Source organism: Odontesthes bonariensis, chromosome 15 (genome assembly GCF_027942865.1).
Source record: "Odontesthes bonariensis isolate fOdoBon6 chromosome 15, fOdoBon6.hap1, whole genome shotgun sequence".
Classification (NCBI taxonomy): Eukaryota; Metazoa; Chordata; class Actinopteri; order Atheriniformes; family Atherinopsidae; genus Odontesthes; species Odontesthes bonariensis.
In genome coordinates this window covers 22,050,861-22,064,385 of record NC_134520.1, presented here as the reverse complement: position 1 = coordinate 22,064,385, position 13,525 = coordinate 22,050,861, and the positions used below count along the sequence as shown (strand labels likewise).

The following is a 13,525-nucleotide window of genomic DNA, read 5'->3' as shown; positions in this document are numbered from 1 at the left end:
GTTTATGAAAAACTTTCTCACGCCCAAAATCAGAAGGGGATTAAGCTTTATGTTTGTTGATCATCCCATGCAGTTAATCATTCCGGTTTGCCACAATGATTTATTCAAGGTGGTTTTGCCTTTTGATGCTGTTCTTGATGAAGGTCTGATGCAGCAGGCGGAGTTAGGACAAAGAGAACAGCACCACCTACAGAACACAGAGAGTGATGTTTATGCAGCGCATTCCTCTGGTGGGAATCTATACAGCTCAAGGAGAGCTGGGCAGTGCTTTAATCACACAACTGGCAGATTCAAAGGGGAATGAAAAATTCCCTCATCTCTAGTTACTGTCAGTGTTAACCACACAAACTTTATATGTTTGACAATATAGATTTTGGGTTAATATTTCGTAACTTATGACATGGGGTATTATGTCTTGTTTGTGGTGAAACACAGCAAAGTGTTGCTGTAATGTAGAAATTGATCAATTAAACGACCCCAGTGCAAACTTAAAATTATGATAAGAGTTACAGCAAGGACTAAGTGAAACAGAGAAACTGAGACTCAAGCATGAAAACATCCATCCAAACTCACTTCTTCCTTCTTCTATGAATCATGACTATTCACCCATGTGGAACAGTGGGCCTTTATATCCAGTCTGTACATTATCATACCACTCTACCATCGACGTAGGACTGGTTGTACAGCAACATACCCGACAGAACAACAACAATGTTCTCCTGGGTATATTTCACTTGAACTAAAATCTTCTGTTTAGTGTAATAGTAAAATACCAAAATATAGGACTTTTCTGAGTGTATTTAGAGTGAATGTAAGTTTTTATTTGGATAAACAAATAAGATGACCTTAGTTTTTTTCTTTTTATGGCAACTGAAAACAAAGAGATGTCTACAAACCAGAGGAGAAGCAGTAAACAACAAGGCAGGCTTTATGAGGCGTGACTAAGGCAACCAGGAAGTGCTTTTTGCACAAATGAGTGTGTATCTAAGATTTGATTGGTACCTTTCAAAATGTATTTCATTTGAGGTTTCGTGTGTCTCGTCTCCTGTTGGTCAACTAAATTATTGACCAACCAAATGCAAAACCGTCACAGTGAACAAACAAGATCACAAATTTCTCAAGAATTTTCTTCTGCTGTGTGCTGCATGTGAGGCTCCCTGGCCGCATCATCGCTATTCAAATCCCAACCTACCCTCTGGCATCTGATCCGTGCAGGTTTATGGAAACTTACTTTTTTGCAAGTGTGTGGCGACGTTGTGTCGAGTGCATTTGCGTGCCCGCATTTGACAATTCTGTTCATATGGGAGAATGTGGGCGTGTGCTTTTCGGGGTCAATTTGCATTTTTTTTGTGTGTGTGACGTCCTCAGCGGTGATGTAGCTCCATTCCACGGATGGGTGGAGTGCATGCCTCTGAAAAGACTGCCTCATTGTGTGTCCCGCTGTGTCTAACACAAGCAGAGTGACTCCGCTGGCTGTGCAGATGGACCACTTTTGATCTGCCCTGCCAAGCTCTCTCAGGGAGCAAAGGTTACTGCAGCCGCACAAGCCGGTGTCACAAGTTTTACGGTGCAGTGAGCAAGACCCATGCTTCTGAATGATAATGGCATTTTTCCATCTCTCCTCTGAGCTTGCAGGATTGGCTGCTATTGATTCCCTTTGTCCGTGACAACGCAGGACCCGGTTAGCAACAAGGAGACATTTCCGAGGAAAAGAGCAACGCCAGTGCTCCGTCTTTTTAGCCTGACGCTGCCAAATATTTCATGCACTGCACTGAAACTACTCCAAGAAGGAAAGACCGAAAAAAAAAAGGATTTAGTTTAAATGATGGTCAACATAGCTTTAACACCAAATCACAGCAGCATCACCCACAATGTTCTGTCACTTCAGAGTTTAACTTGGACAAACAGAAACGAGTGAAATAAAAACCAAATGGGGTGATTTATCCAAAGTTCCCAAGTGCACAAAACATTCATGAGTGGGAAACATATTTTGCTGTACATTTTATAGAAAATGCACAAATGCATATCAACTGCATGGCTGAAACATGTTTCTGCTGCTTTGCACCACCAGTGAGCCTGGTTCATGAATAAGTAATTTCGCCAAATTGTGGGGAAAATTGGCCTGAACTGCATTTGGCTACGGCTACATGAGACAAAGCAGAGCTACCGGGAGAGTCACAAAGAGGGACTGCAGGTCGAACACCTCAGAGGTAGCTTCACACAAATTTATTCCGGCCGTCATGGAGTGAACACCCGTCAGAGGATGAGAGAAAAGGCTTACGTGAAAGAAAAAAGATGGAAAGTGATCAAAATGACTGTTAATGTCCGTCTGAAAGTTACAGTGAGTGCTAAACAAGCGCTTCAGATACACCATGACCTGCATGACTTTACCGACATATGATTGTAAATATTTCAAAAGGCCAGTACTGTGGTGTCCTATAATCAATTGTTGACAAATGCATTGGAAAACCAAAATCAGCAAGTTGCCAAGTAGAGAGAGACTGATGTAATGGGCTATAGATCTTTGTTGCTCAATCCAAAAACATTTCAATACATGAGGTGATGGCTGTCATGGCACCGTAGCTTGCTCTTGTTTGGACAATTTGCTTTCTCTCTCAGGAGAACATTTCCACGTCAGTTTTCTAGTTTTTCTACGTCTTGACATATAAGGAGCGCATGTGTCTGAAAAAATAAGGAAAATGCTGAGGTAAGTTGCTATCCAGCTGCCATGATGGCAATACGCTGTGCTAGTGGCCTTGGTCAAAACCAAGCCTTTTTTAAAGCAAACAAGTTAGCTTTTCTGTATCTGTGACTCATACACAGGCTGAGAGGTGAAGCGGCAAGTCATACTGTTTTGAATCAGCACAACTGCGAAAAACACAGGTGGCCATAGAAACAGTCAGCATCCAATAAGAGAGCAGGATACGGGTGTGGCTGACTGATGGACAAACTAACTTCTTGCAATGGTCAATGAATAACTTTCTCTACACTCATTCTTCTGCAGGGACAGAAAGAGAATGAACTCAGGACGTTTTGAGACAAAGATAGAACTGTTTTGCACCACAAGCCTTCAGAGAGTCTAAAATGAAGGAGACTGTATAAAAGGCCATAAAACTTCAGCTCTGAAAGTTGGATCAGCTCAGAAAATAATGATATTTCACTGGCAAAGCTTCTTTTGTACAGCGGCCTGTGCATTTAGGTTATTTGGCCCTTGCAAGCACTCGTGGTTGTGTGTGCAGAGTCACTTCAGTTGACTTTTTCAAGTATTTGACGTTAATCCAGGCATTTTATCACAGCCAGGTTAATTTCATGGGGAAAAACGACAATTACAGTTTACTATTGACAATACTGGAAAGTAAAAAAAAGGTCAAAACCTTTTAAAACAGGGAAGCGAAACTTCCTGACTTCCTGGGATGAGCATCACAGATGTAGAATATTACCAATGTAAGAGAAGAAGAGCAGGTTTTCAGTAATGTGAAGCGACCTGTTTCTGTTTAGGTTAAAAAAAAAAAAAAGAGAAAAGAAACTACAGTCTTTTTCTGACTTGTGTTAAGATTACAGAGTCACGTGGTAGCCTTATTAATGGTTTCCATGGAGATCAGTTGGACAAACACAGACACATGCAAAACATTACTAGGTGACCTGATACTGTCCTGTAGAAGTCAAATGATTGATCCCATAACTGACGTCATCTGTAAGTGTGTGTCCTGCTGAGCAAATCATTGTATATTTTGGAGTTTAACCATGTCTTCCCTCATTGTTGTGATGGACTACATTTCCAATCTCATGCAAAATGATACTCTTGTTAGTGTATAAAAGAAGTTTACAGAGAGTGCCCCAGAGTAAAATGAAGAACTTGCTATATATTAATTGGAGGACACCCCAGAGAACGGGCTATTGTTAAAATGGAAATACAGTATTCACATATGAATGAAATGCAATGGTCACATTCACACCGTTACATTGTTCTTTGACAGAAAGTTTTCTGTACTCTAACCAGGATCCTTCCGTTTTACCCGGTGATTGTTATCTGCAATATTGGTTTAAAGTGTAAACGGTGCCTGAAAAAGAAATGTTCATTCTTTGTAATAACGTTTACATGAGCCTTGAGCAATAACAACGAGGTTTTGCTAGCTTAAAGCAAGCATAGTGACTGGATTAACCTAACCTAGAAAAAATAGACTGCCTAGCTTTTAGCAATCAAAATCAAGCACGGTATTCCTCCGCCGCGAACTATATCATGCAATAAAAGCGGAAAGACGAACAACGGCCCAGGCGGAGTGATTCTTTTTTTAGTGCTGACTACACCCAAGCGCCTGGTTGAAAGCAGCGTATTCTCTTCGTTGGCTGACCAGAAGAATACCGGGAAGTGAAAGAGCCGTGGTTTTTTTTCGCTTGCAGGAGGATCGTTATTTGCCGATATATACAGCTTCCTCATAGCTTTTTAGTCGTTCGAGAGACGATTGTGATCTAACTTTACCCAGCGTATTTCATCCGAGAACTGATAGTCAAACATGAGCTGGACGTCCTACGTGGACAACCTGATGGCCGATGGGATCTGCCAGGACGCGGCCATTGTTGGGTACACGGACGCCAAATCCGTCTGGGCATCTCACCCGGGAGGCATGTTTGAGAACATAACGGTCAGTATTCGCTATGTGCCACTATCAAACAATTTGCCCGTGGTATGCGTTTGTCTGCATAGTCGGGCCTTGGTGAAAGAGTGCGGTACACATGTGATCTGGTGATCACACTTAGCAGGCATGCAGACTTGTCGACATTTGCAGTTTTCTTTGATTACTTTATTTACAACACTTTAAAAAAATTTTTTTAAAAAAACTCTACCACTACAGGAGATGACCGAGCGAGCGACTAATGGCCCCGATAACTGGAGCTAAAGGGGCTAAACTAGCATCGCTAACTAGCAGTAATTGGCCGTGTCTGCCTGTAGTACCGTTCAGTTAAAATGAATAGGCTGGAGAAGACACGTCCGATCTTTAGAGAGAATTTCTATCTCGTAACACCAAATGTAAAATTAAATGCAATGTGTTCGGTATAACCATAACGAGCTCCATATTGCTCTGAGCGGGAAAAGTTAATGTTCGGACTGTATAGCAAACTAGCTCGAGGTTAGCTCAAACCAGACCGGTCATTCTCATTGGAGACCATTAGCGGCTAACCCAAAGCTGGTGGTGGCGCTCACATGCGCTCCTGACGTGCAGAGTTGCCGTTGGTCTTTTATTATTCCTGTTCCCAAATTCGTCTTCTGTGACTCACACTGGTGCTACCGCCCATTTCCTCCGAGATGGCGGATACACTCCCAGCTTCTTCGTCTTGTTCATGGAAGCTAGTTGAGATATCTGCCCGCATCCTTGTTAGCTGCAGGCTAACGTTTATTGCCATTTTAATCGACCGTAGCGTCTGCTTGAGTTACCTTGTTATCTCCGGCGTTTTTCTCAAGACTCCATTTTGTAAATTGCGCTTGACTGTAAATTTTGGGGAGATTTGAGGAGTCGCGATTGCAGCTAAAACTTTTGTCGTTTTGCGGCGTTAGCTGAGATGGCGCTAAGTTACGCTACAGGCTAACAACGGGCCAAGACTACTTGGGAGTGTCCTCTCTGGAATGGTGTCGTGCTTAAAACGTTTAGTGGCGTGTTTGGACATTAACTTTTTTTCTTTTCTTGAGAATAACCCTCAGGTGAAGGCAGGGTTGGACTTGATTGCTTGGCCATGTATCACATCGCTATGGCCTCGTAAGGTTTATAAAGTGCATACAACGGCTTCTTACTGTGATTTAGACTCAAAACGTTTACAACCCATACGTATCCCTCTAGACTTTGGACATTTGAATCAAACGATGTCATGGTCGTTACCAGCGTCAGCTATGCCCAATTCGTTCAAAGTAGATGATTGGATTTTTATTTTTATTTTTTAAGCGGACTGCAGCGAGTTGACGCCGGGTGTCTTTGTTTCTTTTCCTCCTTTCTGAAGGTTTTCCTGTACGATGACTGCACTATGGGAGTCAAAGGGCTCTGCTTCTTTTGTTAATGCCGTGTTTCCAAAAAAAAAATAGCTTTTTAACAAAAGCAAAGTCATGAAATGCACTTCTGTTTGTGGTAGCCAGAATCATCCCAAATATGCGCCCGGACTCCCTTTCAAAACCCTCTGGAACATAGGAACTTGTCAGTGATGGTACAAAAGGGGAAAACTACAGGGAGGCTAATGCTTTCTGTTCAAAGATATCCAATAAAATATCCACAACTTTAGTCTGACCAGGGTCTTTTGTGGATGACTAGTGATTGAACACTTCCTTATTTGATATTTTGAGGTTTGAAAAGGCTTCCATGTTCCAGGAATGGAAGCCAAGTGTTAGCATAGGTTTAGCACTTTACATTGATCAACTACATGGTTTTAGTCCAAAAGTATACTTGATATTTGCAAGCATGTCACATTATGTTCCTACTCCCAATGTGGAGTCAAGTTGGAGTTGAACAGATTAGGGGTTTGAGGTATAACCAGGTGTTTCCTTTACTCTGCAGGAGTGGCATTGTGTCTGAGATGTGCATCTAATCACTTGTTGATGCTATTGAGTTGGTACATTAATTCCACAAAAAGGCTACTAATCTTTAGCAGTCAAATTTTCAGGTTTTGATTCAAAATCTCCACTGAGTGGAAAACTATTGTAACTCAAATATGACCAAGTCAGCCAATGTAATCTTTTTCTTTTACCAGCCTGCAGAAATTGATGTGCTAGTGGGAACGGACCGAACAGGATTCTTCACCAAAGGGCTGACCTTGGGCAATTGCAAATGCTCGGTAATCAGAGACAGCCTCCTCTCTGATGGAGATCACACAATGGACATTCGGACAAAGAGTCAAGGAGGAGAGTCGACGTACAATATATCTGTAGGCAAAGCAAGTAAAGGTGAGCACCGCTTCTGTTTTTTAAGTAATTCATATTGTAGTTGTGCTACAGTAACACGGTAGCCTGTTCTGATGTAGTGCTGTTAGTTTATTGTTGTAGCCTATATATTGTGCGTGGGTGCGGTTGCAACACGTCTCCCACGACAACAGTTTTGTCGTTGTTGTATTGAATGTACACCAGTGTTGTAGCAGTGTTGAAGAGCAAAATAAATTAACTCTAAACAAAACTAAGAAGGAAGGAAAAAAGACCGAAAAAAGTAACTGTCAAACCCGCAGCAAAATCCCAGGAGCAATTCTAATGATGTCGGGTTCTGCCCCATATTTAGCTGGGGTGGAAATGAGTGTTTTCTTTTCCAGCCTTGATATCATCATGCCTGTTCATTTATTTATTTTTCCTTTGTGTGCTCCAGCATTGGTTCTTGTCAAGGGGATTGAAGGTGTCCATGGAGGGCAGCTAAACAAGAAGACATTTACAATGGCTGAGTACCTGCGGAAGTCCAACTACTAAAGCAGCCTGTATCCAGCTACACTAGCAACTTACCCTTGCCACCCTGTTGCATTTCACACTACTTCCAGTTTGTAATTTCTGCCTTTCTCCGCCCTATTTGTTATCCTCCCTTCTATTTTTTTTTTTGGTCACCCCCCCCACCCCCCCACCACCACCACTGTAGTCTCAACCCACCCTCCACCCCCAAGGACTCTAAAGTTGATCCATAATAAAAAAAATAATGAGCATGTTGTTAAACAGGATGTCATGACAAATCTGTACTTAACCAAGACCAGCAAAAACAGAAAAACCTGGCTCAACGCTCTTTCAGTGGAAGCTATAGCATCAATTTGAAGTAGAAAGTAATTTTTTCTTTGTTTCATGATACCTATCACGTAATGCTCCCAAACCCCAACCATAGACACTCCACCCCCTGAGCAGCCGATGGCTTTTTTTTTTTTTTTTTTCTTCTTCTTCTTTGGAGCAGTAACTAAGTTCGTCATGTCTGTCTTTATTTCCTCCCTGTCCAGGAGTGGAGACTGTGCATATCTCGGACCACTGTCATTTGTCACACACCCACTCCGGGCTCCCTCTTGCCAAATTTTTCAGTACCTCAGCGCCCCCCATCCCTCCTTTCCTACTAGCTTGAATTGGGCAATACTATAAACCCCACATGAGACGCTTTATTAAACACTACTCGCAAACCCAGCTGCTCACCCTCCAGAGTCGCTGTATTGTCCTGAATCCATTCATGTAAAGGAGGGTTGTCACTACATGGGATTAGTTCAGTTGGCTGTCATGAAGTTGGTTGGTTTCATCCAGATGCTGGTAGCCCCTCCGCCTGGTGTCACAACCTCCATGACTACACAAAATCCATGGACATTCCACAGTAACAATGGCTCAGGCACTAACAGTTTAGTTTGCCAGCTCTTGTAATATATTTTTGAAAGGCTGCCATTTTTTCCTTTTTTTTAATTCATATTATTTTTGACAGTATATATCCCAGCATATAATCACCTGGAGTGTCCAGTTTGAATTATTATTTTTTTATTATTATAAATAGGACCAAGTGTAGTCGCAGCTTGGGTGTTTATACAACTGCCCAATATCACATGATGGACTTTTTTTTTTTTTTTTTTTTTTTTTTTTTCTTTCCTCCAAGGAAACTGTAACCACAGAGTAACTATGGTTGAAATTCTAAAGCCACGGGGCAGGTAAGGGTGGGAGTATCTTTAAAAAAAAAAAAAAAAAAAAAATCTTGACTTTATTTAGCGAAGCAAAAGCATTTGTAAAAACCCATGCTGTTGACAACTACTTAACTAAGGAATAAATTGCCTTCTACTTTATAGTAAAGCTCTGGGGTATTGCACGGTCTGTCCACGCTCAGTACTGCTTACTGTAACGTCCAACTGATAAACGACTAACTTTTAAAAGTAGAAATAACACTCAATGGGAGATGGGATGAGTTGAAATGATGGTTGTCTTGTCCAAACTTAACTGCAGAACCCGTGTATCCTGTGCCATAACGTAGAGATCTGTTGTAAAATGGATTTTACCCACTGTTCACCTGTCATTTAATCTGCACTTTTTTTTTCTCCCTCTTAGCTTCCGCTCCACTGTTTAGGGCTTGTGGGATATGTGTACTCATTAAAAAGGAAGAAAAAGTCCCGTTTGCTGTTTTTGTTCATTACCTTTCCTCACCACTTTATTTCATTTAATTTTTTTTTTTCTCTTCTTGCATCTGAGATACAGTCTTTCATGCATCTCATATGCATAAACCAATAAATGCCATATATTGATTTATCACTTTGTTTACAGACAGATCAAATAAATTTATTCCAACCAGACAAGTGTTCACTGTCAGTTCTTCATCTCAATACTGTCTTTTTTTTTAAGTTTTTAGGCACATTTCTCAAAATATGCTTTGACCTGGTCACTAACGTTCCCTCAAGTTTTGCATGCTGGTTTAAATATGAACTTCTGAATTTGATCTACCGTCATGGCAACCTATATGACCAAGTGCTTTCAGCCCAAGTGCACTTTGGGATCAAATGCTAGAAATTCCTTGTGTGTATCTTTGATCTGAAAACAAAGACAGAACTTTTTTTTTTTTTTTTTTTTTTAATATATTTCCCATTTGAACCTAGTAGAGTTCTGGAAGAACAATAAGTCTGGTTTTTACTACTTATTCCTGTCAGACGCTCCTGGGGAGGAAAAAGTTGACAAAGTGGATGTTTTATTTGTAGCTGGTAGATTTTGTTGGGCGCGACATTCTGCACAATTGCCTGGAACGCTTCCCGTTAAATTTATCAATCGTTTCGCATTGGAATCGCCTCCTTTCCAAAATGAATTAATGGCCGCTCTGAGGCATGCATTTGACTTGCGCTATTCAAATCAAATTAGGCAAACGAAAGGAATATGGATGTGCGTGTTAAAGTTAATTTGACATGAACCACTGGCCCCATAAGTACCAAGAGTCCAAGTGAATAAGAATGCTCCATAGCGGGGTGGTTTTCCCTTCCCTTGGTGTTGGAATAGATGACCCATCACTTTCATTTACTTTAAAACCAAACAGATGGGTAAAAGCATAAAATCTTTGTTCCAGTTAGATCATCCCTCCAGTGTCTAATTTGCATATAGAGACCACAATAAGCACGTTTCTGTTATTTGATAAAAAAGCTCCCTCAACTTTCACCTGCTTACTGTGCCACGTCGCTCTTGAACGGGCTTTTTATCAGATGAGATTAGATGTTGCAGAAAGCGCCAACGTGAGTGTTTAAGATGCAAGTGGGATTGTTCAGAGATGGTTAATGCTTGCCAATTTCAATCAAGTGACAGTAAAATGTTTCTCAAGTGTCTCATTTTATTGAAGTGAGTTTGAGAAGACATACATGAGCAGGGGAAAAATAAAACGTAAGACAAAAATACAACTGAAAAGGCAACAATTTGTCAACACAAGTCTAGTCGTTTCCTGAAAAAAGAACATTTGCTTATTTCCTATAAACAGTATTAAAACAATATCAGTTAAATGTGCATTACGTGGTTCATCAACCAGTAACTGTGTTAAATGAAAGTCGGGAGCAGCCATAAGAAGTTTACCAATGGGCAGTGTGGAACTTGTGTGATCCACAACTTCATGTGATGCCTTGGAATACATTTCAACTACCGATTCCTCTTCAGTTTCTCTTACACGTGAATCACTGTAGCAGATCAACTGTGGCACAAAATAATGAAGCACATGGGCTCCTTCAAACATCAGGCTAGATATACATAGGCAAAACAATTTTGCTGTGACTTTAAATGTTGCTCGACTAGCTGTTATTTCCGTCCCCCCCCCACAAAACGGGTGCTGCATAGGTTCAGGTTGTGACGATGTAGCGTAAACACGTATGTACATGTTGGACAGGAGATTATCAAAGGTTAAGATGCCACTTACAGCGATCTCTAATTCTTATTTAATTATATCTATAGATATACATATATATATCTATATATATATAGATATAAATATATAGACAGTACTTGTACTGAACTTTGTGTTGAGTGATTGTTTGTCTGGACCTCGCCACTTGTTTTATCTTTTTATGAGAAAAGTACAGTAAGCAGCCTACTGTACATAAGTGTCATCAGTCCTGTCATGAACTCACTGACTCTTTGTCACACACTTGTAACTCAGCGCTTCATTCTTAATCGCATAAAAAAAAAACTTAACTACACTTAAAGAGCATTTCGATGTATTGTGGGCAGTGACAGAAGAACTGAGATGATCAATCTGTTTTGTGCCCCCAACAAAAGTCCTTGTAGCTGTGAGGTCGGGGAGAGCAGGATGTCAGTGACGGATCCGGGGACGACCAACATGTCAGTCAGGCTCGGGGCAGGTCGTGCTCGTGGCCTTCGGAGCACGGCTGCTGCATCTGCACCACCACAGTCTCCACGGTAACCTCCTCCTCGCTGTCGCTGCTGTCCAACTCGTCGTACTCGGAGGAGTCGGGGTCCTGCTCCGAGCGGGAAGCTCCAGACATGGTGCCGAAGGAGTGAGCACTGGTGGAGGCCAGGGAACGCAGCAGCGGAGTGCTCTCGGACACCTCCTCGTTCTCGTCGGGGCCGCTCTCCCCCTCCTCTGAATCCGAGTCGGAGTCGTCCTGCGAGGGGACCACCTTCTGCTTGCACACCGGACAGGTCTTTTTGGTTTTGGTCAGCCAGGGATCCACACACTTGCTGTGGTAAGCTACAGACAACGAGAACATCAGAACTCCACAAGCTCAGCGTATCAGTTCATTTGGTGTTATTTTAAACAAAAGACTTCCTCTACGTGTGGCTTAGCTGATCTTCTATTAGATGTAACAGTAAATCTAACATCTTCTTGTTATAGACTTCAAATGAAGCCATTTTAGCAGGGCATTATTAACCATTAGCTGAGAAGAACTGAAAATCTTTCAAAGAAATCTGGTTCTTTATGGATCTGACTAGCTCTTGTCAGCATGCCGGGTTCTTTAGAAAAGATATGATTTGGGTTTCATTGCTGGTGCAGAAGACTCACCATGAGAACATGGCAGGACTCTCAGTTTGTCTCCTTCCTCATATTCATCCAGGCAGATGGCACAGACATCGTAGTTATCCCCTGGGTTAAAACACAAAGCAGAGTCATCTTTTAAAGTGGGCGGTGCTTCACATTTCTTATCAGCCGACAGAGTCGCGCGTCTGTCAAACAGAAGACGACTCGTGGAACTATCCATTCCTTGTACTGAAAACAGATAAAGATACGGCCAATCCAAAATGAGTGTGTGAGCAGTGTGTATTCTGATTCGCCTCGTCATCGATATAAGACAATGATCCATGCAGTTGTAAATTATTATCAGGTTTTTGTTTTTTTTAAAGCAAATTGTATTGTTTGTAATGAGATAGCAGATGTTTTCATGTCCTTGACAGTTGCTGGGGTCAGCTAGGTCTCTCATGTGTGAGACAATTGGGAACTCTGCTGCCTCATGAGTCCGATTTCCTTCAATTCTTTGTCCAAATATGTCCCTGAACCCACCCGTCCAGAACAGTCCTCAGCCTGCAGGCAGAGCAGCTTCTACGCTGCCAGTTTCGCATTTCCTGAAGTAACAGGAGGTGCAAAGTCTCTGTGCACACTGAAAAGCTCAGGAATTTATCTGTGCACTCCCTTTCAGATTCCACGGCGTTCTTCTTCTTTTTCCTTCCCTTCCTCTTCTAAAGGAAGGTGGAGGCAGCAAGGCGGTGGGTCGGTGTGTTTATGCAAGCTTTAAAGGAGTATGTTTTCCCCAACTGCACGCTGTTTGTGCCAGGGCTGCATGTGACCATATAAGGAATGGAAGTCATGTCGACCCCCCCGACCCTCCTTCCTTTTCTTTCCGAGCTCCAGCAATTACAACTCAAGACGATAGACTCCGCTTCAGAGAAACCCCCCCCTTTTTTTCTTTTTTTTTTAATTCCTTCAGCTCCGTTTTTACACCTTCCAGAGATCCACACAACCATCATCCCCATCTTTTTTTTTAACCCAACAGTCCTCGAGGGCAGCCTCTCTGTCTCACTGACAGAGCTGGAAAGTCAGGGTTAAGGGGAGGGAGCGTTCACACAGGCATGGCTCCAGTATCCAGTATAAACTCAGGAAATGCTGAACTGTGGCAATAACTGAGCTATTCTGAGAGAAGAAGAGGGAAAGTTTTCAGTGGCTTTATGAACTTTTCTCTGTGAACTCTGTGGAGATAATGAGCAGGGCTGGCCCTCGTTTAAACTCAAGCCATTACGCTAGCATGTTGTTTTTAAAAAAAAAAATATTTATCTATTTTTTTTAAAGGGGTTGGCACTGCGAAGCTTTTCAAAGCTGTAACCTGTAGACTAAAAAGGCTCAAGATGCCTTCAATGAAACCTGAGGATTTGTACAGTGACAGTGCTCTGTAGCAGAACATAATACAGTCTGCTCCAGCTGAACAAATGACCCCGCTTTGGCTGATCAAGGACTGCTGTGGACACTACTCACTCCTCAATATTCAAATATTCAATATTCAACCTTTTAAGCCAACTGAAAAGATCTAGTCCATGTTTGGTAACTAAACTTAACTGGGAACCCCTTATATTAACGTTTTGGGGCCA

General features: G+C 41.9%; 2 protein-coding genes across 3 annotated transcripts in view; one reads left to right on the top strand and one right to left on the bottom strand.

The window, feature by feature from the left end:
• Positions 1–4,294: 4,294 nt before the first annotated feature.
• pfn2b (profilin 2b) lies at positions 4,295–9,077 on the top strand. Its single transcript, XM_075485547.1, has 3 exons — positions 4,295–4,643; positions 6,733–6,925; positions 7,335–9,077. The coding sequence occupies exons 1-3, from the start codon at positions 4,515–4,517 to the stop codon at positions 7,430–7,432; spliced, it is 420 nt and encodes a 139-aa protein (XP_075341662.1). The 5' UTR covers positions 4,295–4,514; the 3' UTR covers positions 7,433–9,077.
• Positions 9,078–10,254: 1,177 nt separating this feature from the next.
• rnf13 (ring finger protein 13) overlaps positions 10,255–13,525 on the bottom strand; it is a 41,265-nt gene continuing 37,994 nt past the window's right edge. For both annotated transcript variants that reach the window (XM_075485536.1, XM_075485537.1), the window contains exons 9-10: positions 11,952–12,032; positions 10,255–11,639 (exon numbers count right to left, since the gene is read on the bottom strand). In XM_075485536.1, coding sequence (XP_075341651.1) covers positions 11,275–11,639; positions 11,952–12,032 — 446 coding nt within the window. In that variant the 3' untranslated portion in view covers positions 10,255–11,274. The remainder of the gene's footprint in view (positions 11,640–11,951; positions 12,033–13,525) is intronic.